The following is a 23425-nucleotide window of genomic DNA, read 5'->3' on the forward strand; positions in this document are numbered from 1 at the left end:
CTTTGCTTCAGGTCACTTGACTTTGAAGGAAAAGAAAGGGTCAGCTGGTGGCTGGAGCCTCTTTAAAAACAGGGCCTATGGGATCATTTGGTCCCAGAGCTACACAAAGGATTTGCAGACCAGGAAATGTTTTAAATTACATGACCTTCAAAGTTCTTTCCATCTCAAAGTGTTTATTATTCCGTGATTCTCTACTTAATAAGTTCCCAGGTTCAGCTTTTATTTTCACAAGGTGATACCTGTAGACAAGGCATAAAATCTGTCTTATCCTAACAAATTTAAGTTAGAATTTAATTTGATCTTATGAGTCTTTTGGGATATATATCTTAGAGTTCAAACAAGTATCCATACCTAGTATATTTATGAATAGAGTTCTCAATTTTTTAGTATCACATTATTTAATTCCTTTACAATCTACTCTTTGTTTCCTCTTTTCAACCAGTTGCTTATGCTTATTTTGCAGTTTATCCTTTTGACTATTATTTTTTCATGCCCATGTTTCCAGCTTTTTGCAAAGAATAATTATTAAATCATTAGGTCATAACATTGGATGAGGTTTACTGAATGATAATTCTTTTCAAAGACTTTAACATTTCCCCCCAGAGCCTTAGTTGGTTTATTGACTAGAGTAAAGCAGTTAGTTTGCTACTAGTGGAATAAGGTAGACTAAGCATCTGGAAATATTCTTCCAGGAGGAGCCAATGGCCTTGTTTTTTAAAGGTCCCAGGTCTCCCGTCACTCACCTCCAGTCTTGCCTAGGGCATAAGAGAATCAGAATTTATGGCTCCGTCATTATTCAGGACTGCTGCCTTTTATCTGAGATCTTCTGTTTGGAAAGTCTCTTCAAATGTTTTCTTAGCCTCAAGGGAAAAGTCTCTCCCAGAGATACCTCAGTTTTGATCAAGAGCATTCAGAAATCCCCTTTTAGTTTTTTCTCTACCAATTAAGTTCCTCTTAAACTCATAAACGTGTTTCCACTCTTTTACTAGAAAGCTCATGTTAGCTAGAAGAGTCAAAGTTGCTCATATGGACAGACCCTAGGGAGCTAGGAAAAGGTTATTTTCCTCCAGAGAATTCAAGACATATAATTTAATTTTCCTCCGGTTTTGACCAAGCTCATATTTTTGCTGACTTTATATATAACGTAGCCTATCCATTTCAGTTAGGGATTGGTCTCTGTTGTTCCCATTTAATTAGAAATTTCCAAATTGTTGCTATCATTTTCTTTTCATGCAGGTGTATAATGCCTTTTTATATTTATGGTATTAAAATATTCTGTTTCTTTAACTCGAAACAACATTAGTTGAAAGATGCATCTTTTGCTGTAAGAGATTTTCATGAGGAAAAAAAAACCTTCTCAGTGAATGTATACCTTGATCATAATTCTAATTCCCAAAACTTAAATGTTAAAAAATATGCTCTTGTAATTGAAGAGTTATAGTATTAATGATCATTTCACTTGACTGAGCCTTTCCATTTGTGGGATTCATCATTACTTACTATTCATCCATCTATTCTTCATGCATCTATTCAACCCACAGTTATTTAGAGCAATGGTTAAGTCTTAAGCTCTGGCTAAGCAATGGACAATGAATACTACCTCGGGAAAGTTAGCTTTTTGAATTTGTAAAGCAAGTGATTTATCATATGTCTTAAGCTACTGTATTTCTTAGAAGTGTATTCAACACTTTTCTCTCAATATTTTAAAATCCAACTTAAGAAAAATGGAAATTATATGGTGGCTTTCTCACATAATCTCCATCACCTCCATTTGTCTGCCTATGCCATTCCCTCAATCTTACATTCCCTTACATTGTCTAGCAACCTGAGTTTATATCCATTTACAGCATGCTGTGCTACCCCAGTCATCATAGGGTGGCATGATTATGGTGGAAAGACTTGAAGATAAGAAACAAGTATGTCTAAAATATTCAAAAAATAAAAGAATGAATAGCATCCATTAAAAAAAAAGAACAAGAGTTTATGAAATAACAACTAAATGGTAGAAACTAGAATGAAACTAGAATGTCCAGACACAAAACAGAGCCAATTATAATTATTGGAAATAAAAATGTATATAGTCATTCAGATTTTTTCTTTAAAAAATCTCAACAGAAGGAATAAATAGTCAAAGAGAGAATGCTGTCAGAGAGAGACTTTATGGATTGGAACACGTAAATTAGAAAATTACCAAATTGCATAAAAGAAAGAAAATTAGAATTGAAAATATTAAAGATTTTGAAGTATAACAAATACTCCCAGTAGGAGAGAGCAGAGGGAAAATTGCTGAATATTTTCTAGAAATAAGGCAAGACATGAGTATTCATATTCACAAAAGTTCAAAGAATGCCAGGCAATATTACATTTTTAAAACTTCTTATGTTTACATTATAATGAAGCTAAAGAACATCAAGGGCAAAATGTTTGCTTTTTTGAATGGGGAGATGTGAGATAATTCTGAAGCTTTCCTTGTTACTAGAGGTATATTCTTGCATTGTCTTATGATAAAGCTTTCTTCTATATTTAGTTGTTTGCTTGCCGTCATGTAGTCATTGTACCGTCCTCCAGCTCGTTTGACTTTGCTGCTGTTCTTTGCTGTTTATTGGACAACCCAAAAACTATATTTATTAAGAAACTTTCAATAGGTAATAAATAAGAATAGTCTATGGAATAAAGGATTGGCTTTAAAGCAGCACATAATCACACTAGAATAACAATAGCTTATATTTATAGAATGTTTACTATCTATGGGACACTTTTGTAAGACTTTTCTCATATAATCTTCACAATATCCACATGAGACTAGTACTACTGTATCATCTTCATTTTCCAGATGAGGACCCTGAGGCATAGTTAGAGAAGCTGAGTCATTTGCCCACGGTCATGCAGCTTTAGCTAGTATGGTCAGTGGTGCAATCTAGATTTTAACAAAGTCAGTCTAATTCTAAGCCCATATTCTTTTATGGAAAATATGAGCCTTTCAGAAAACTACGGGCTGTCTTTCTCAGCAGCCTTTCTCCTGTGGGGTTGTATTCTAGAACATTGACATTGATGGAATTCTGATCCCTAGACAAGTGATTGGTTGTTTTATAATAGTTCATTTTTTCAGATCCACATGTGGCCAAGATCATCCAGGCTACATAGTCATAAGTACTGTCCTAGCCGGTCTAGTTACCCCTATGATATGTATTTCTGGGGAACCCTTTAGGCTCGTGAGACATACAAATTACTTGCCTTTTGTTGAGCCCTAAGAATTTTCTGTTGCCAGAACTTGAAAGCCTTCCCAAGCTGCCCAGTAGATTCTAACAGAAAGGCATTTCCTCTCTACTCTCTTATCTCTCTCTTGAAAGCAGATGCTGGTTCTACTTCTGAGTTTTATAAGGTTTGGATGAGAAGACAAGTTGAGTTTTCCATTCAGGTTGCAAGAGAGGCATCCACAGAAGACCAGCAAGGCTAGGAATCATTAATGAGTCGAAGAATTGACTGGTCTTATAGTTTACAGGTCTGACTTTGATTCCCTGTTCTGCAAGCTAAAAGCTCTATGACTGTGGACACCTCAATGAAATTCTCTTATCTTAGCTATTGTATCAGTAAAATTAATATAATCATAGGCACCAAATTTTTGGAAGGATCAGCTGAGAAAACTAATGTTAAAATCTTTTGAACCACCTCAGAGCACTGTATACAGTTTAGTTGTTATTAACCTGAAGTTTTTGTTTTAGATGAATATAATTGGTCTGCAATTCTTTGACTTTACTTCCTAGGACTCTACCCACTATATATACTTATACACACCTATATACTCCTCTTGAAGCCTGAGAGCCTTGGCCTCTTCTTCAGCAGTAACCAGCTTTGCTGCACTTTGAGGCCCCATCACTAGATTCCCACTGTTGGCTTACCTCTCTTTCATATCCCTGGTGGCCTGGACTACATAACTCAATCTGCAGTCATGTACATGCTTTGCCAAGTGAATTTGATGACTAAAGGATTTGGTAAGGACCTGAGATAAGCCTGGATACATATCAACAACTTCTGCTTGGTAGGGGCCTTTAAAATTGCACTGTTCCTCACTATGCCAAACCAACTGGGGGGAAAATAATTCTCATTGTTAGAGGGGACATTCATGGAGCATCTACCTTAAATCTTATCACTCTGTGAGATACTATTATGTTATTTTGTTGATGATCATTATCACTGTTATCTAGGATATATGCACCTGTCTTTATTACTCAGACTTAGGAAGGAATTTTGGTATGTGTTGCGCAATATTGAATTTATAATGTTAGAGATAGAATTACATTTTGGATTTAACTATCCTGACATCTTTTTCTTTAATTCTCCTAATTCATTTTTATTATGTGATATCCAAAGCCATCCTTTGAAATGTTAGCAGGAAGACTGAAGATTAAGAAGGACAGATAGTGAAATCACAGAACTTAATTCAAAATACACCAAAGAATTCCAATGAAATTATAGCCAGTAATATCCTTAATACATAAAGCATTCAAACAAATCAATAAGAAAGAAGTCCTAGGACTGTAATAAATAAATGAGCAAAGGACCACAATATATAATTTGCAAAAAAGGTTAAAGTGTTAAATCTCAGTAGCAATCAAATACATGTAATTCAAGATAATGAAATAAGATTTTTTGCTTTTTAAAGTAGTGATTTTAAAAAAAAGAATACTGGTAAGAGCACAACAAAAGGCGTTTTTATACCCTGTTTATAGGAATATAATCTGATACCAACTGTTTGGACAGCAATTCAGCAGTATATATCATAGAGGTAAAATTACCCTTTGACTAATTCTACTTCTCATAATCTATCCTCAAAAAAATTCAAATACCTGAAAAAGCTGTATGTTCAAAGATAATCATTACAATATTATGTATAATATTAAAGTTGGAAATAAATGAAAAGTATAACAAGTGAAGAACAGTTAACTTATGCTTCATCCTTAGAATGAAATATTTTGAAATAGAAATAGCAATTTAGAGAGACTGTGAAATAACACAGATAAACATCCAGGTTGTAATGTAAAATGAAAAATGTACATGTGTAATGGATCAACTTAAAGCAATTTAAAAGCATTGTGAAAGAATTGAAGGAAAATACCAAAATGTTAACAAAGATTATCTCTTGTTAATAGAGCTGCGACTATTTTTTTCCACATTTTCCAACCTTTCCATGATTAATGTAATTTCTTCTATTTTAAAGAAAAAGGAAATTTATTTTTAAAAAAAGAAAAAATACAATCAAAACAATTTCTATGGTGCTGGGGAAAGGATATCCGCAAACGTGGTTTGAATGGGAAGGCTTGTGAATTTTTTCTCTAGCAACTGAGCATTTATGATCATTTCATGGGATTAATTTAAAATCCATTTTGAATAGCCAGCAAAGACAAGTTCTCCTAAGCTTACACTTAAAAGTGTGAAGAAGATAGCGAGAGAGAAGTTTCATCATAGCTTAGATCCTAAACTAAGCTAAGCAGCTTTTTGATGGGCTTTGGCATGTTAACGGCATATAGATGGTACTAATTACAAACGAACCTTATCTCTTCATTGAAGTGGTTATCAGTTTAATGGGGATGAAATCTAAATGAGTGAGTAAATAGAGTTGTGCTTTTTTTGTTGTTGTTCTGAATATTAAATCTCAGTTTGTAGTCCTTCAGGGCTAATCTCCCCACTCTGGAAGTATTTATCCCCATGTGCATACACTGCTGCAGGAAATAATGGGGAACTTGAAATTTTTTTTAAAAATTGCCTGTTTCATATGGTCCATAAAATGTGCTGACAATAAGCACCAATCTCCCAGGTACGAGGCCTCTGCAGTTTAGAATCCTGAATACTTTCCCCAAAAGCGTATGGTGAGGGAAGCAAAGTCTAAACAAGCCCGACGGTGCCCTAACAGAGGCCTTCAGTTTCAGGCAGTTGAGTCTGTCAACTGGTCTGAAATCCTTGTTCCAGTGGTTTTTTGAGGGGTTATTTGAAGTTGTCAGAAGGCTGCTCTCAGAATTTCAATAGAAGTGAGGAAGCAGTTTTGAAACCAAGAAAACTGTAACGTTTGCAGAAGGGATAGAAGTAAGATTGAATAGGAGTGAAAGATTCTAAAAATGAGTTGCCTTTTCCGAATCTCTTCCTGTGTACATGTCCTGCTGTTCCTTAGGTTTACCCAAACCTAATCCAAAAAAAGGTGCCAGGAGCTTGAATACAGCAGACATTCTCATAGGGCTCTGTTAGTCTGTCACATCTGTTTAGAGTCAGTGAATAGGATGGCGGGGAATTGCTCTGCAAGGAAAATGAAACTTATGCAAAGTACATTTGTTGTCTTCTAAATATTTTTGAAAAATTCCAGCTCTGATTTCTTAGACCAAATTGCAGTTCAGCCAAATGTAGCTGCTTCTACCCTATAGGAGTTGGTTATGACCATGTCTCTCCCTTTCTTAGAACCCCTAGGAACAAACAGAAGTAATAAAAACAAAATATTTATTAAAATGTAAATAGCATGGCTGGGTCCCTGACGTGTGATGCCAGCAACCTCGCTGGCAGCCCGGGAGGACCCAGGCACACAGTGGTCCGACTTATCTGGTCGCAGAGCAGCGCAGCCTGGAAGCTGACAGGCTCTGAAGGGAGCCTTTTGTTACCTGACCTCTGTGGCAGGTTGCTGGCTCATTCTCCTGCATGGAATAGTTGAAACTTGTCTTGCAGCTAAACAGAGTACATGGGGGCAGAGATGCTTCTTTCCTTTGGCAACCTAAGTATATTAGAAAAAAAAAAAAGCCGCTACAAAATAGCAGGAAAGCATGAAATATGCTTTATGAAGAAACATAAAAGAAAACCAGAGGAAACCTTGTTCAGCCTTGGTCATTAAAAAGCACACTCCTGCTCGCAATCCTGTCTCCTACCCCCACCAGAGTTTGTTTGTTCAAAGAGTTTCTTCTGTAGAACACCAGACGCGCCCCAAGTATACTGAAGTCTATAACAGCTGGTCCTAGAATGAGAGGGGCTTCTCTTGAGAGAGACAGAATCTTCTGTTTCATTGGGAGTTCTACACAACAGTTTTCTGTGTGGCTTAATTTTTGGCATCCAACTGTTTTGACAGAAGCTGTGTAGTGTTTTTTCAGCCACATCTTTGAGAGCTAGTGTCTTCCCACGATGCCCCTGGCAGCTGATGAAAGCAGGCCCACCCTGTAGAAATGCCACAGGTACTGCCTGGGATAAAATGACACACGAATGCCTCTGAGAACTTGCTTGCCTCCTGACTCATATTTTATTTTCCATAAAGAGGCTGTTTTCAAAACTGACAGTGTCTGTAGCCGGATAATGGAAGATAATGATTAGCATACCAAAATGGGAGTCATCATGGGACTATTTGACACTGTCCTTAGAAAAATCCTTTACTTGCTCAAAAGCCAAAGCAAAGAACTATTTCTAAATGACAAATGTGTATAAATTTTCAACGTGGATTGTGATTTCTGAGGCAGCCAGAACAGAGTTATGCTTTACAGTCTAAGGTGATCTAATTCTTGAAATAAACTTCATTCTGGGCAATGGCATGTATTTTCTAGATGGGAGGAGAAATTGTTATTGCTTATAATAAAGAACAGGCTGTTTTTCTTACTTGGGAACCTCAGGGGGATGAAGCAAGTTTTAATACTATAAAGAAGTGGGCTGCGAAACACTGGGATAAGTCTTGTTTATTTAACATTTAATGCCTGTAGTCTGTTAGGTGCTGGAGAGATTCACTTTGGTGCTGTTATTTAATGCTGGAACAGTAAAATAGTCTGACTTAGATTAGGCAGTTGACTCAAAGTAATCCAGCTTCAAGGCTCAAAAATGAATAAGTTGGCATGATTATCATACAGAGCACATGAACATATGTGTGGCTGGGTGGTGGAGTAGTGAGCCATCCTCCTTCCTTAGGTCCTTGTGAAGTCCAGGCCTTGAGGAAGTGGCCTGACATCTCTATTTTTTTTTAAAACCTCTTTAATGCCAGTTGTCATTTGAAGAATTTAAAGACAAAAGTACTTGCCCAGAACGATTTGATGCTTTGTGCCATTGATTCCCCAGTACGCAAAAATAGATTTAAGCAACATGGTAGTGAGTCAGGCCAAGGAGAACTGGGAAGCTGGATCGATAGCCCAGTAGATCCTGAAATAATATGTCGGTTTATGCTTGGACATTTTAGATTGTCTGCTTATACAAATGTGTACAAATGTACCTTCAACTTGCAGCCAGTGTGGGCCTACAGTGCCGACAGAATAGCTCTTCCTCTGGACTGGGTTCCTCACTTTTCAGTTTTGTGACTGGCTGAGCACATATTTTTCTTATTGGAGTCTTGTGAGTGTGTATTGATGATAGCATGTTATCATCTTCATCAGATGCCTGTGCTGCTTCCCTCAGGACTAATCCCCATGTGAGTCAGCCCCAGCCCACCAGGCTCACTGAAGGGCCCCCATACAGGCTTCAACCATGGGCTTTGGGATCAGAAGGGCCTGGGTTCAAGTCCTGCTTCTGCCGTTATTATATATGTGACCACAAGTGAGTTGCTTCCTTCACCTCCCTAAGCCTCAGTTTCCTGATCTGTAAAATAGGAAAAATAATACCTGCATCCTTGTGTTCCTGTGAGGATCCGTTGAGAAAAATTAAAGGAACTAAAGCACATAAAGTGCTTAGCAGGCTGCCTTAGCACATCGTAGGCACTCAATAAATGCTAGCTTTCTTTTCACTTTTTACTTTACCTCATTAGCAAACATCTCTGTTCTCTAGTTCGTGTTCTCCTGTCCACATCAGGGTGAGCATGACACCATGGAAGTCTGCCTGGTTTGTATTTCGGATGTACAACGTGTTAATTTGATGTTTTTATAGAATACACTGCATACAGAGTTACTGTAAAATATTGGCTATATTCCCTGTGCTGTACGTTACAGCCTCGTAACTTACTTCTTCACACGCTGACCTGGTCGGCTCTGAGGTCCAGGCTGTGGCCCTGGCTTTGGATCTCTTTACAGTCCAGCGTGGAAACCTCCGAGCCACCGCACACCGCCAGCCGCTCGGGCGCCCGCAGACCAGCCCCTGGGCACTTGCTCCCCGTGTGCACAGGCTCTGTGCTGGCCTTCCAGCGACCACAGCACACCTTCCAGGGCCTCAGAGAGCCAGGCCAGGTGGGCACCTGCATTTCTGGATTCTTGGAGTCTTTGTTTGACAAATTCCAGCATTCTTTCTACTTGGTCCAGACACTTTCCCCCTCATCTCCTCCATGTCACATCTGACTTTTCCTTATCATAGAGGATAGATGCAGGGTCTCAGGAGTGAGCGTGGCTTGCTGACAGCTGCCCCAACCAGGGTGGTGTTGGCAGAAGGGGCTGGGAGGGACAGAGTACGGTGTCCACATCTTGAGTTTGTGGCAGTGCTGTTTATGGTCAGCAGTTTTTATTTAAGGAATTATTTATCTACTAGGGAAAAAAAACAGATGTTCTTTATTCTATATAAAAAGAAACATGGGTTACTATCTGGTTTTCATCTTTTGAAATGGGACTTGAGAATGTCTATATCATATCTATATCACTATAGCCTAGTCATTTCCTTTCTGGATTTTCTTAATTCTCGATTAGTTTTCTTTCTTCTCTTCTTTTATTCTTTTGTTCCTTCATTCATTCATCTGTTCATCCATCCATTAAAGCAGGTGAGAGATCAGGCCCTGCTAAATTATAATAGAAGGTGACGACTTTTCTCAGAGCGCCGTGTGCAGCGTATAGTGGGGGAATAGGGATGGTGGTGGCTTAAATCCTGCAGCTCACAATGTGATCTGTATAATTTCTGTGATTTCTGCAAGCAACAGGCTGGTGGTGTTTGATTTGCTGTTATGCTTTGTGTCTGCCTTTGTACCGCTTCTTTCCTTCCCCACACTTTCCATTTATCTCAATCCTTGTTTTTCTGAGGAAGGTTGCACTGGAAACTTGAGGGGTTCTAGAAGGTGGGGACCTAGTGGAAGTGAATAGAGAACTTGAAAACAGGCCTTGTTCTCCACCGTGATGATGCCTGTGACCTAACACTGATGACTCCATACATCGTATTGAAGTTCTGGCCGCTATGGTCTCCCTATGCCTTTAGTATTTGTCCTAAATGATTTTTGTCTTTTGTATGTCAGAGAATGTTCTCAATGTAAGGGAGCCTGGATCAGGGTGGTCTAGTTGATGAGGCCCAGACACTGGGTTCATATCCAGCCTCTAGCACTTATCAGCTCTGCAACACAGTGCAAGTCACTTACATTCTTTTAGCCTTTGTTTCTTACCTGTAACTTGGGGATAACAGCCCCGGGTATTATAATACTCCCAGGTACTATAGGATTCCTGGGAAAATTAAGTGAGATAATGTCTGGAAAGAACTTAGCATGGTGTTTGGCACAGTGGTTAATACCCAGTAAATCCTGTTCTCCTCTCTCCCCCAGCCTCACCTCCCCACCAGCTGGCCAGCTGTCTCTAACACAGGAGCAGTGGAGCTGCAAATACTTTCACTATGATGGAATCACTCTACACCAATCCACTCCTTGATCACCTTTTTGCCCTCCCTCCAGATCTTCCTAAACTCAATTGTCACTCTCCCACTGGTATCATCTTCTTCACAGAAACAGTGAAATCTTGATGTTGAAAAAATAATTTTTTCCTGAGAAGAAATTAAAGCTCCTGCAATGTCCTTGTGAGTTATTTTTCCAATAGGATATATTGTTGACAACAAAAATTAATATATTTACATCTGGAGCTTATTTTTCACAATAACCTTGACAGTAATATTTTCCAATTTTAGAAAAGCCCTCTGATTTTTGTCTGCAGAGAATGTATTTTGTTAATTTTTCTAAGTGGATGCTAGGCTTTTTTAGATCTTGGATTTCATTTCAATATTTTTGGAGCTCAGGTCCCCAAAATGCAAGTGACTCTTCAGCAACCCACACAGAAGATAAGGTATTCTCTTTCTCGGCCTCCTACCTATTTTGAGTTGGTGATGATTTTTGGACCCAACAGTTCAAGACTTTTGTTATTCCCGTTGCTATAAATCTGGATACTCAAGTGTTGTTCAGCTTCTGCATGTCTTAGTGTCTGATTGCTTATCTCTATCAACCTAGAAGATGTCCTACTTTGCATTGGTCCCCTGGTCCTCACCTCTACTGACCAAACACATTTACCCAACCGTCTATAGCCATATTCTTGCCACTCTGTCTCTTGAAATTGGACAGTTTTAGATGGAATTTGAAGGCACTAATGTGGACCTCTGAGTAATGGGACAGATACAACAACTTTGTTAGAATATATTCTCTAATGTGAGAGTTTCACCTAAAAAAATACAGAAGAAGGCAGAGGTTGCATAGGATGGGTCAGATCTTTCCATGCAGCTTATTGCTTGGGAAGGCAGTAGCCGGATGTGGTTAAGAGCATGGATTGGGCATCAGACAGTCCCAAATTAGAATCCCAGCTCTGCCATTTACCAACTGTATAGTACTGGGCAAGTGACTTAATTTCTGTATCTCTCAGTCTCATTATTTGTAAAAAAAGGAAGGCATTATTACTTGCTTTGCAGGATTAAATGAAGGCATGTTTCTGAAATTATATGATACAGTGTCTGGAAACATCTCGGCACAGTGCCTGGTATGGTACTGGTACTGAGTGCCCGTAAATCTTGGTCCCCTCTCCCCCAAGCCTGTGCCGAATGTTGGCCATCTCTAAAATCACATTGGTGAAGCTGTGATTGCTTTTACTGCTACGTCACTGCTCTCCTCCAGTTCTTTTCTTCATTATCTTTCTGCCCTATCTCCCAATTTTACCCTTGAACCTAGTTAAGTCTCTCTCTGGTGTAACCTCATTTTCCATCCAGAGCAATGATAACTTAATTTCTAAAAAATCGGTTTTCTTTAGATAAATTCAAAATACCTACAACAATGATTATGATTAAAGGTGATGGCAACGATGATAAGAATAACTTGGGAATTTCTTATTCACTTTGTCTTCTAGATTGTAAGTTTCAAAGAACATGACTGTCTTTTTCAGCCCTAAACCCCTCACTCCTGGACCAGGAATGGTTGTTGAATGAATGAGTCTGATATTTCAAGTAGCTTTGACTATGCCATTTAATCTTCTTGATTTCTGCACAGTTAGTCCAAATGAGTATTTGTTGATTTGTATGTTCACTTCTCCTATTACAGAACGTTCTTCCTTTATGGAATAGAATTCTTAAACATATGCTTGTGTTGATACCTCCAAAATGGACCATGCTGATGTGTTTTAATAAGCGTCATATGTGCACATTAAAAATCAATAAGTTAGAACATGACAGGAAATAATGTTGTTGAAATGTCACGGTCTACAGAGGGAAAAAGAACTCTAGTAGGTTGATTTTAAGGTTTGAGGACAGGGGGTCCTGGGAAAAGTTCTGAGAATGGAGGCATCACATTCCTTCCCACACTTAGCACATAACTCTGCATGGGTTTAGTTTCATTTCAGAAGTGAAGTATTCACAGACTCTGAACATGCCTTGTAAGCTTGGCCCTCGGAGGGCAGCAGTTAAACTTGGAGAGCCTTTCTAAGATGACAGTCTGCTGAAGTCTAAAGTAAACTTTTACAAGTGCCTATAAATACTTTAACAGACTATATAAAATTTCTCCCTTACCCTAATGGCTTTTATGTGTAAGATGTGACATAATGACCTGGAAAAGCAAGAGGCCCATGGGGTCAGATAATCCATTACCTTGGCAATGTGAGGTGCATAAATTGCAAAGCATTAATTTCACGTAAATACCCTGAGTCTTCTCTAAGTTTTCTTTTATCTGGAGAATACAAATATGTTCACACTTTTCATAATTGAGGAATGAAAATGTTTGAGATAAACAGCACATCTCCTGTAAGGCCAAAAACTTCTCTAGAAAATATGTCAGTCTCATGTCCCTGTGGGTAGAGTTCAGTATTTGCAGAGTCATCAATAATAATATTCTGGATTTAACAGAGATTCAAAGATTCCAGTCTATTTCCATGTTCCAAACCTGTCCAAACCCAGCTTTATTTCCAGGCTTTACTCTCCCTTAGGCAAATGTAACTGATAACTGATTTAATGTTTAAAAATGTCCTCTGTCCAAAAGTTCTTTTTACAGATCTAATCTATATCTGTCTTGTTTCAATTTAAAACAATTTCCATTAGATGTGCTAATGCATTCATCAACAAATATGTATAGGGTTCTTTGATTTACCAGAGGCTGTGTGTGGAAATCAAGAGCAGAAAGTACATTGGTCATGACTAATTGCCAAATGGTTAGTACAGAAAATAGCAACTTTGAGGTTCAGAGGAAGAAGAAAGTGGAGGAGGAGGAATTGGAACTGGATCTTGAAAGATGGCTGAGATATGGGTAAATAAAGAAAAAAAAGGAAAGGCAAAGAGGATGGGAAATAAATGGCGGGAAGAAAAGCACAGAGGTAGGAAGAAAATGAAGAGGCCAATTTACCTGGAAATGGGGCTTTGGGAAGGGGAGTGGAAGAGGCAAGTCTGGAGGAGCAGATTGGAACCCGTCTGCGTAGGTCCTCAAATGCCATACTAAACAGGACAGACTCTGTGCTATAAACTAGTGGCCTCAAAAGCCAGGCACTATGTAGGACCATCATCTGGGTACAGGAAAATGTTTATTCTCTATCTAAAAAAAGAAAGGTTAATTTCTTACTAATATTTCTTGCATGTATTGACAATATTGTATATGTGTCGTTTATTCATAAATATACGTACATGGTGATGCATGCTCAAATGTTTTACTGGTAGAGATGCATATTCAAAAAAGTTTAGAGGCAGACTACTTCTATAGATGATGACTGATTAAAAATTTTCACTTAGCCAGTGACATATTCAAAGCAGTATTTTAGGAAGATAATTCTGGCAGCAGTTGTACCGAATCGGAAGAAGCAGTTAGTTGGCAACTGCAGCAATTCAAAGGGCTTAAATAATGGTAGCCGCAGTGGGAATGGAAAGAAGGGGGAGAGTACCAGAGACATTTTGATGATCTTGTTCCTTTCATGGTGAGATTTTCCCTTAGCAAGAGCAGTCAGCAATCACTTTGGGAGCCAAGGATGGAGCAGTGCTCAAGAAGATGAGTTTTTTGGCTCAAAACCAATTGCAAAAATGTATTGATACTACCAAATGTGTTGTGGTCTGAAAACTGAAACTTAAATGGAACCAAGAATAAAAATTATGATTAATTTATTGGTCAAAAACAAGTTTAGATAACTTTGCAAATCATTTTATACACAAGGAAAATCTTTAAAAATGTAGATAACATCCTTTCCACCATAACCCTAAAAAAGAGCACTTGGAAGGGTTAACAGGAGCAGCTTAAAGATGGTGCCTTCATTATAAAACATCTATGCTTCATATCTGTTGTTCAGTGTTGAAAAGGGATCCCAGAAATGTTCTCACCTCAGTTGCTTGTTGGAGATGCATTGCTTGTTGATAATCTCTGATTCAAGTACAAACACTTTTGTGCTCCCTCAGACAGCACCATCTTCACAAGAAATGCAATTTAGAGGATCATATTGGTGAATGTGAATTTGGAAGAGAGGTCTTGGTACTTGTACTTGATTTATCATCATTTCTTAAAAATTGCACTATTTGTTTAACTTCCCCACTTGATGTTTTTGCAAGGTAGAACTCTTAATGGAAGTGTGATTCAGAGTTCAAATCTATCATTAAGCAGGCTTTCTATTACCCCCTTGCAGATAAAAACACTCTAAATAACGATAGGGAAAAAGAAATAGTATGTTTTAAAATTCCAGCTAGATCAAGCTTGTGATCCCTACATGATACTAACATTATCTTAGAAATATATTACTGAAAGAGCCCTACTATCAGGCATTTTAAATAAGAAAAACAAATTCGCATATTTTAACTCTAGTCAAGCATCAGATACAAACTTAACATTTGTCTCAGTCAAGTTAAACTAGACTACAGATTGAGTGTGCATGTGTGTGGTGTAATTATTTTGGCTGAAAATGAGTAGAATGTAGTATCGAAAAATAAATGTAATGTATTGACAGACATAAAAATTAAGGAGATAAGATTAAAAGTTCCACATTAAGTAGAAGTGAATATTCTCATACACTGCTGGTGGGAATATATATTGGTTAGCTTTTTTTAGGGCATTGGTGACATGTTTCAAGAGCCTTAAAAATGTTTATACTATTTAGACTCATTATTTCTACTTTTAAGAACTTGCCCTAAGGATAAAAACCTTAAATATCCAACAATAAGAGAGTAGCTAAAAAAAGTAAGAATCACTTTCTTGAAGATTATTGATTATTATTATAGATAGAGGCCACATATGCCATGATTTTTAAGTGGAAAATGTAGTATAAAATTATATATAAAAACCACTTTATATATGTATACAAATGCATGCATACAAAAATTATAAGGAAATAAAATATGCTTATAGGTTGTTTTTGTTTTCTGATTTCTTTATAGTTTTCCATTTTTTAAAGGATATATTGTTTTATAATCAGAAAAAATATTGAAGTAAAAAATTAAAGAGAGATGTCAGAGCTTAAAATGCAGATACCTGTAATTTAATACAATTAGCTGTTGGAAAGATTTCTGTGACCATAATATATTTATTTAATGACTTGATCAACAGGAGCTATTGATGTAATAATTTTGACTAGATCCGTCTGTGCTACAAAAGTAGGTAAATGTATTAACGACTGAAGCAAATGTAGAAGTTGAAGCACATCTAATTAACTAGGCTACTGGGCTTTGGTTTCACAAAAAGAGCATATCTTAACTTTCTGAACTGAAGAGTCACTAGTATGCTTTATTTATGTATTTATTTTTCATAACATCTTTATTGGAATATAATTGCTTTACATTGTTGTGTTAGTTGCTGCTGTATAACAAAGTGAATGAGCTATATGTATATATATATCCCCTCCCTCTTACGTCTCCCTCCCACCCTCCGTATCCCACCCCTCTAGGTGGTCACAAAGCACTGAGCTGATCTCCCTGTGCTATGTGGCTGCTTCCCACTAGATATCTATTTTACATTTGGTAGTGTATATATGTCAATGCCACTCTCCGAAAAGGTAGTAGCTGTATTTATACTTATATAAATATATTTATTCACTCATTCATTCATCCAGTCAGTCAATAAACAGTTTTTCAGCACTTGTTACACATCAGGTATTGGACCAGGGTTATGAAAAAGAGAAACGAGTGTCTCAGAAAATTAGTGGTCTAGTGGGGAGATCAACGTGTAAGTGTGGTTGAAAATGAACAGAGAGATCCATGTGAAGTTCTAGAAGAACACTGAGAAAGGAACAACCAACTTTTCCCTAGAGTTAGGGGAGCCTTCCCAGATAAAGTAATGTTAGTGATGGGCTTTGTCGAATGAATAGGAGTTTGCCAGATGGATAAGTTGAAGGGGCATTCTAGATAGGAAGAAGAGCATCTACAAAGGACCAGAAATCTGACATATCATGGCCTCTCAGGTCAGGGACTGGTAGGAAATGTGATGTGGCTGGAGCTTAGGATGAGAGGTAGAAGCAGGATGATAAGAGTGGAAAACTGGGTTAGGGCCAGAAATGGCCTTCACACCATGGTAGTCACAGCATTTCTACTTCAGTGATGATTAATAGTGATTTTCCTGGCTAATAGAATCCTAATCATTATAATGAGGTAGGACTGTTCACTTTGAATTATGGAAATTATAACTGTTATGACCTGCTCCACAAACACAGGTTATAAATATGATCACATCCTTCAGTCTCCTTTATAGTTAATCATCCAAGCCGCTACAGGCCTTATTAGCAGGAAGTCTGTTACCTCCTCCTGAGGTCTCTGGGACTTGACTCAGGGCAAATGGGTCAGTCCTCCTCCAGAAACCTGTGGCTGGGTCCACCTGTGACTACGACTCCTTCTGGCTGCTGCACGGCACTGTTTGCAGCCCTAAGTTACAGTGGTGCCCATTTTGGGGAGCAAGGTTTCAACTCCCTTTGTTGATATTCCCATCCTCAGTTCTCTAAATCATAACCTCTGTTAGGGTGGCTGGATCTGGAGGAGCTTCTGGACTTGGCCACATGCTAGACTACAATTAGCCCTTCCCCTGAATCTTAGACCACTGTGTTGAGCCCAGGTCAACAACCCAGACTCCTTTCTTCATCAAGATCACTTTATTTTAGTGCTTTCCAGGACCTTCCCTGGCTCGGGACTTTAGTCATTGTCAGCCTGACCCAACAGTTCTCTCATCCCCAGTCCTCTGTCCAAGGAAGCAGGGGTGAGGACCCTGGGCTTTCCTCCCAGAAGACCCTGGGCTCCTCTTACACTCTGATTTATCTCCTGCCCAGTGGCCAGGTTGTTCCTCCAGATAGCTCAAGAGGAAGCAGCTAGCAAGACGGAGTTTTAAAAAGTTTGTTGCCTTGCCCCAATGCCCCCCAAAACTGTCTAATTGCTTTATATTTACATGGCTAAGAAAGATACAAGTGATTCTTCCAAGAACAAAAGATCTTCCTCCAAGTGATTTTCTGTTCCTGCCTATAAAGAGTAGTAGTTGTAATTTACTTCACTAAAATAATGAATCTTTGTGTAACCATGCCCCCTGTTTTAAAAAAAATCAGTGATAATGTGCTTATATATTATATAATGAATTATGTAACTCGTCCAAGGTAGAACTAGGTCTCAACCCCAAAACCCGTAGGCTTAACCACTATGCTTACTGCCTCATCTCATTCAGTTTATATACTAATATGTCATTATTTATTCTTTAATTCAGATACTGCACTTATACTAGTCAAGTTTATTGCAGTATTAGACATCTCTAAATGCAGCACTCTTTTGAATTGTTGATAAAGGAGAGCTGGACAACAAGTGTATTTATGAGCTAGTGCATATGTGTGGAAACTGAGTATATTCACTATAAGAGAAAATTGTGTTTTCTCTACACAATTGGTGTCAGAACGGAGAAGAGTACTTATACATAGTTCTGGCAGTACTGAAATGGAGTAGTAAACAGGCATTTGGGTTAATACATTTTGTTAACAAATAGTGTTCTTTAGAATTCATGATTTGGGAAATCTATCTACAAGGCTGGATTAATCTAAGTTTATTTTATTTTGGCCCACTCTTAGTGCAAGTGCAGGACAGTCAGTTGACCTTTTCAGTTTATTGCTTTAGCTCTCAGATGACTTATCTTTAAATTTGATAATAACAAAAAATAAACTCCAGCCAGATTGTTTTCACCTTTTCTCATAGGCACTATTTTCCCAATAGCATTATTACTCTCGTCAGTAAAATGAAAGTGAAATGCATGTGTCTTATTTCATAAACAAAGACAAAACTCTGACACATTATCTGTAGTTTATGTTCTTTTAGAGAAAAACTGTAATGCCATAAAAGTTTGTTGTGCTATCTGAAGTTCTTAATAAAAATTCCAGGAGGTCAAGAGATCTCTGGGCGGTTTCATTACATTTATGGAGGAACTAATTGCCTATCTTCTGACAAAACCTCAATGAGAGCTGACTCCTAGCCAGCTCAGCCCAGGGTCCTCCCTCTCACCTCCAATTCTAAGGTTTATTTCATGTGCTTGCCTTAGGCTGGTGCTGTAAACCACTGAGCCAGGGCCACAGCTGTGAGCTAGGATTCCTACGGAGCTATTCATTTACCCTAGTTTCACTACAAGATGAGATCCCTGCATTTGACCCTGTATATCACTTTGTTGTGTTGCTGTCATTATTATTGTTTTATTATTGTTGTTGTTGTTATTTTTGTTACTTTATATACTTAAAATGCCTAGCTTTGAAACCAGTTTGGATTTGAGATACACAATAAATTCTATTATTTAAAAATGATAAATGCAGACATCTTTATATCAACTTTATTCAGTTTTCAGATTTATTAAGCTTTTTTACTTTATCCAGAAACTAAAAATTCTGATTGGCCTTCAGTTTTTAAAGTGAGGAAACAATTTCTATTTCTTTGGATTTGGATATGCTCTATATTGAAATGAGGGCCTATTCCGTGCTGAAAGAGGTTATGTGTTTTTCTATGAGCTAGATGAAATTTGTGTTTCTCCCTTGGCTGGGTATGCATTATGTATAAACAAAGATGTTCTACAGTTCCTAGGGAAGAGGAATGAGAAAGATGCCTCCTTCCTAGTTCTCTCACAGGATTTCCCAGGAAATCATTGGCACAGACTGAAGTTCATGGAGTGATGTAGAGTGAAGCTAACAGACAATTCTTGAAAGCCTACTATGTGCCAGGAACTGTGCTTCATATGTATTTGCCTGGTCTCATTTAATTTTCTTAACAAAGTCATGAGGCAATTCCCCTTTTCCTTATTGTGTAGATGAGGAAACTGAGGCTCAGAGAGATTGGGCAACTAATCTAAAGTCAAAGAGCCAGAAGTGGCAGAGCAGGGAATCAAACAATGTTTATTGAGATTCCACAGCCAACACCTTTCTGTGCCCCATGCTGCCTGTCTGTGGACTCAGGTGACCTGGGGGCTCTAACTCCACACTAAAGTCAGGGTCTAGTACTGAATGAAGTCCCATGCATTTCTCTTAGGTTCTAGGGACAATCAGAATGTCAGAGTGGAAAAGAGACTTTGCAGCTCAGTCAGGTATTTGCTTAACCACTGGTTTCCTAACCTCTTCTGTTTGGGCCTTAACCTCGAATGTGCAGTAAGATGGGGACTGAACTTCTCCAGGGCTGGGAGGTGGCTCTATCTCCTCAGGGCCAGCCATGCACCAGCTATGCTGTTGTTGTTTGGAGGCCTTAGCATTCCTCACTTCAAACCGATTACTTTTTTGTTATCTTAGTATAACATCATTGGTTATCTGGCTGATTTGAAATGTGAAGGAGACTAATCCTGTACGGTAATGACTTGCAAGTAGAACACCAAATCTGTGGGGATATTCAGGGCATTGGCTTTTAAAAATTGATTTTTCTCTAACTTGTGCTAACTGTCCCTTGATCCCTATTTAGAGAATTCCATCGTTTTAATAACTTGGTACTGTTTTGCTGGTAAATGAGGAGATATGTAAACAGAAAGTTTTTTCCCCTTCTTTATGGATCTAAAAACATGTTCAGAATTTTCATTTGCAGCACTTTATCCTTTTTTATTTTTTTCTATGTTGCAAGCAAAATGTCATTTGATTTAAACTGACACTAAGCACATTTCTGTTAGAGGAGCCAGTGACTATGGTCTTTAGATATAGACTGATTATATTTCTTAATCCAACAACAGTTTAAGTTTGTGCTCTGAGTGTGAGTCGGTGGTTAGACTCTGTGGAGCAGGCAGTGGGTACTTCACGATTCTTCTTCAGCAGGGGCTCAGATGACTTTGGAAGATTGTCCTGAGTATCTAGATGCCCCTTCTCTCTATGGGTAAAAGTGTGTGCTCTGTGCCTGGCTATCCATTATGTAGTTTTATAATTCATTCATTGAATGTCTGTTGCATGGCAGACACAGATTGTCTTCATCACACCTCATTTCATCCTCACAACCACCAGGGGAAGTTGTTATGTTATGAGCATGTAATATTCCCTCCACTCTTTAGATAAGGAAGCTGAAGTTCAGGTAGATCTATTTCCCAGTGGTTACACAGCTAGTGCCTATTAATAGCAGGGCTCACCAGGTCTGTCTGCCTTTTTCAACTATAACATTTTGCCTGGAAATGAGCTAGCAGGAAAGTTTTAGGAAATGAGGTTGAGACAGTGGTAAAGGGCTTTGAATTTTACTAGTGAGGCACCACACTTTGGATTCATTTATTCATTCAAGACCTATTTATTGGGCACCTAATATGTGCCAAACAGTCTGGGCACTGGGGGCATCACATTGAATCACAAAGCTTAAATACCTGCCTTTGAGAAGCTTACAGTATGGCTCTTGGAGGTTTTGAACAGAGAAATGACATGCTCTGGTATAAGTTTTACAAGAGTCTTGCTGTCTGCAGTGCAGACCATCAGCTGCAGAGGGGCACAGGCTGAGGCAGGGAGACCAGTTAGGAAGACTGTTTTGCAACAGTCCAGGCAAAAGAAGGTGGGGCTTGGACCAGCGTGGTAGCAGAGGTGAAAAAGTTGGATTCTAGATGGACTTAGAAGAAAACACCAATGGGATTTGCTGAACAATTGGTTGTGGACATTGCTTGTCTAGGCTTTAATTGGAACTCAGGTCAGCCTGCCTCCTAAACCTGTGCTCTTTTAATTATGTTAAAATGCTCAAGTGTAAAGTAGCTTCACAATATTCAGTTTAGTGAGAAACGTAGCTCCTTTTCAATGCCTTGGCACTAGACTTGTGAAAGGAGAATACTTGTTGGTGTCCAGAGGAGGCAGGACAGAGCTCCATTTCCCAGGAGCATTTATCATCCAGGCTGAGGTCGACCAGCCCGCTCCCTTGAAGAAGGCCACATGCCTGGGTGGCAGCAGTTGGTTACACTCGATGTCTGTAGTGTGTCCATCTCGGAGCCATTCAGAGTCCTTCCCTAGGGTTTCCCTGCAGTGAGGCAAGAGGACAGATCTTATTAATAAGACTTAAGCCCAGCTTCACGTGTTTCTGCCTTTGTTATTTCTCAGAAACCACATCATCAGGCCCAAATCAGAAATGAGTTTTAAATCTTGGTCAAACAGTGGAACTTTTAGCATACTGTTTGACCATTGTAGTTAGCTTTTACGGAGCGGACACAGTCATTCAAAAATGGTTCTAGATACGCCAGATCTGCTAGTAGCTTTAATAACTGCAGGATACAAGTTTGTATTTCCCAAGTCAATGAAATAGCCACCAAGCTGTTTGTGCGGTAATGAGATGAATAAAATGTCATTCTCATTCAATTCATTTTCATTGACCTTAAGTGAATGACCTTGTATTTCCAAGAAGGAGGGCAACATGACCCTGGGTAAACAGAAACATTGCATCTGCTTCACAATCATTACGTTACTAAGGATAGCATGGGCCGCTAGCTATACTTGTGGATTTAGACTAAGAAGCAACCCCCGACACACCTTGTCTTGAAGTAGAGGCAAATGATTGGGTTTCATTTAATCATTGGAAGGCCTCCTGATCTGTCTAGAGCCTAACTGCATCTTCTGGATGCAATCTAATATCCCAATGAACTTGGCCATCCATTGGGTCCTACTGGGCAGGTTGTCCAGTTAAGGATATGAATAGAGGCTCTCAATTCCTGGCTGGCATTTATCACAACCCCTTTCTTCATTAACCTGCCCTGGAGATCAGTCCTGAGGGTACTCCTTTGCTGTGTCAGCCACACCCTAAATCAGGCAACCACAAGAGCAAGAGATGAATGCACATGCCTCTGATTCCCTCCTGCCTCCAGAATGCAGATAAGAGGCCCTGCCATTTTTCAAAACTTCAAAAGCAACTGAAGAATCACTTGTTTGATTTTATTATTTTTCCCAGGGCTGCGTCCAAAGAGGACTCTGCGTTTGGTGCTCTGGACTGCAGAGGAGCAAGGTGGAATCGGTGCCTTGCAGTATTACCAATTACACAAGGTAAGAGAGCAGCCATGGACTGCTGGGCATTTGCACATGTAATATCAGTGTAAATACAGCAAAAGCACTGATGCTTTTAGTTTAAGAATTTCCTCTATTGTCCTGAAAACTCAGCAATACTTTGCGGTAGGCTGGCCCTGGCAAACACCCCTTGCAGAAGTCTTCATCCAGCTCCATAAAGGAGAATGCACAGGTGAGCTGAGGGTGCTGGGATGGAGCTGAGCGATTTTCTATTTCTACATTAGTCTGTAGCCTTAGGAAAATTCCACCTGCTATGTGGCCATTTTCCTAAACTCTCTAGTTCTGCTATCCTCATGGATGCCAGAGAAATAGTAATAGGTTAACATTCCCTGTTCCTACTGAGTCCACCCCCATTCCCCAATGTCCCAAATCCTCCTGGGAGCGCTGGTATTTGAAAGCCACATCCTGAGACCTTGAGTCAGCCAGGAGCATTGATAATAGCCATGGGAATAGCAGCAACGAGAGGTCTCAGACCTGGGAATGTGGAGGACAGTGTGGTTTGACAGTGACCAATATAAGGCAAAAGTGAAGCTTGAAACAAGAAGGTGATAGTGGAAGATCATAAATAGACATAAAAGACCACGTTTAAGACAGGGGACAGGGACTCCCAAGGCAAAAGAAATAAAAGCAAAAATAAATAAGTGAGATCTAATCAGACTTGAAAGCTTTTGCACAGCAAAGGAAACCACCAACAAAACAAAAAGGCAATCTACGGAATGGGAGAAAATATTTGCAAATGACCCGATCGACAAAGGATTAATAGCCAAAATACGCAAACAACTCATACAACTCAATGTCAAAAAATGGGCAGAAGACCTAATAAGACATTTCTCCAAAGAAGACATACAGATGGCCAACAGGCACATGAAAAGATACTCAACATC

At 38.8% G+C, this 23425-nt stretch overlaps 1 protein-coding gene and 1 long non-coding RNA gene across 11 annotated transcripts in view; one reads left to right on the forward strand and one right to left on the reverse strand.

The window, feature by feature from the left end:
• The window catches only part of CPQ (carboxypeptidase Q), a 501324-nt gene that overhangs the window by 358698 nt on the left and 119201 nt on the right, over positions 1 to 23425 (forward strand). For all 10 annotated transcript variants that reach the window (XM_082432729.1, XM_082432726.1, XM_082432732.1 and 7 more), the window contains one exon: positions 22429 to 22520. In XM_082432729.1, the coding sequence (XP_082288855.1) occupies positions 22429 to 22520 (92 nt within the window). The remainder of the gene's footprint in view (positions 1 to 22428; positions 22521 to 23425) is intronic.
• LOC309646460 overlaps positions 1 to 23425 on the reverse strand; it is a 149676-nt gene that overhangs the window by 59965 nt on the left and 66286 nt on the right. The window lies entirely within an intron of this gene.

Source organism: Balaenoptera physalus (genome assembly GCF_965194825.1).
Source record: "Balaenoptera physalus genome assembly, chromosome: 17".
In the NCBI taxonomy this organism is placed as follows: domain Eukaryota; kingdom Metazoa; phylum Chordata; class Mammalia; order Artiodactyla; family Balaenopteridae; genus Balaenoptera; species Balaenoptera physalus.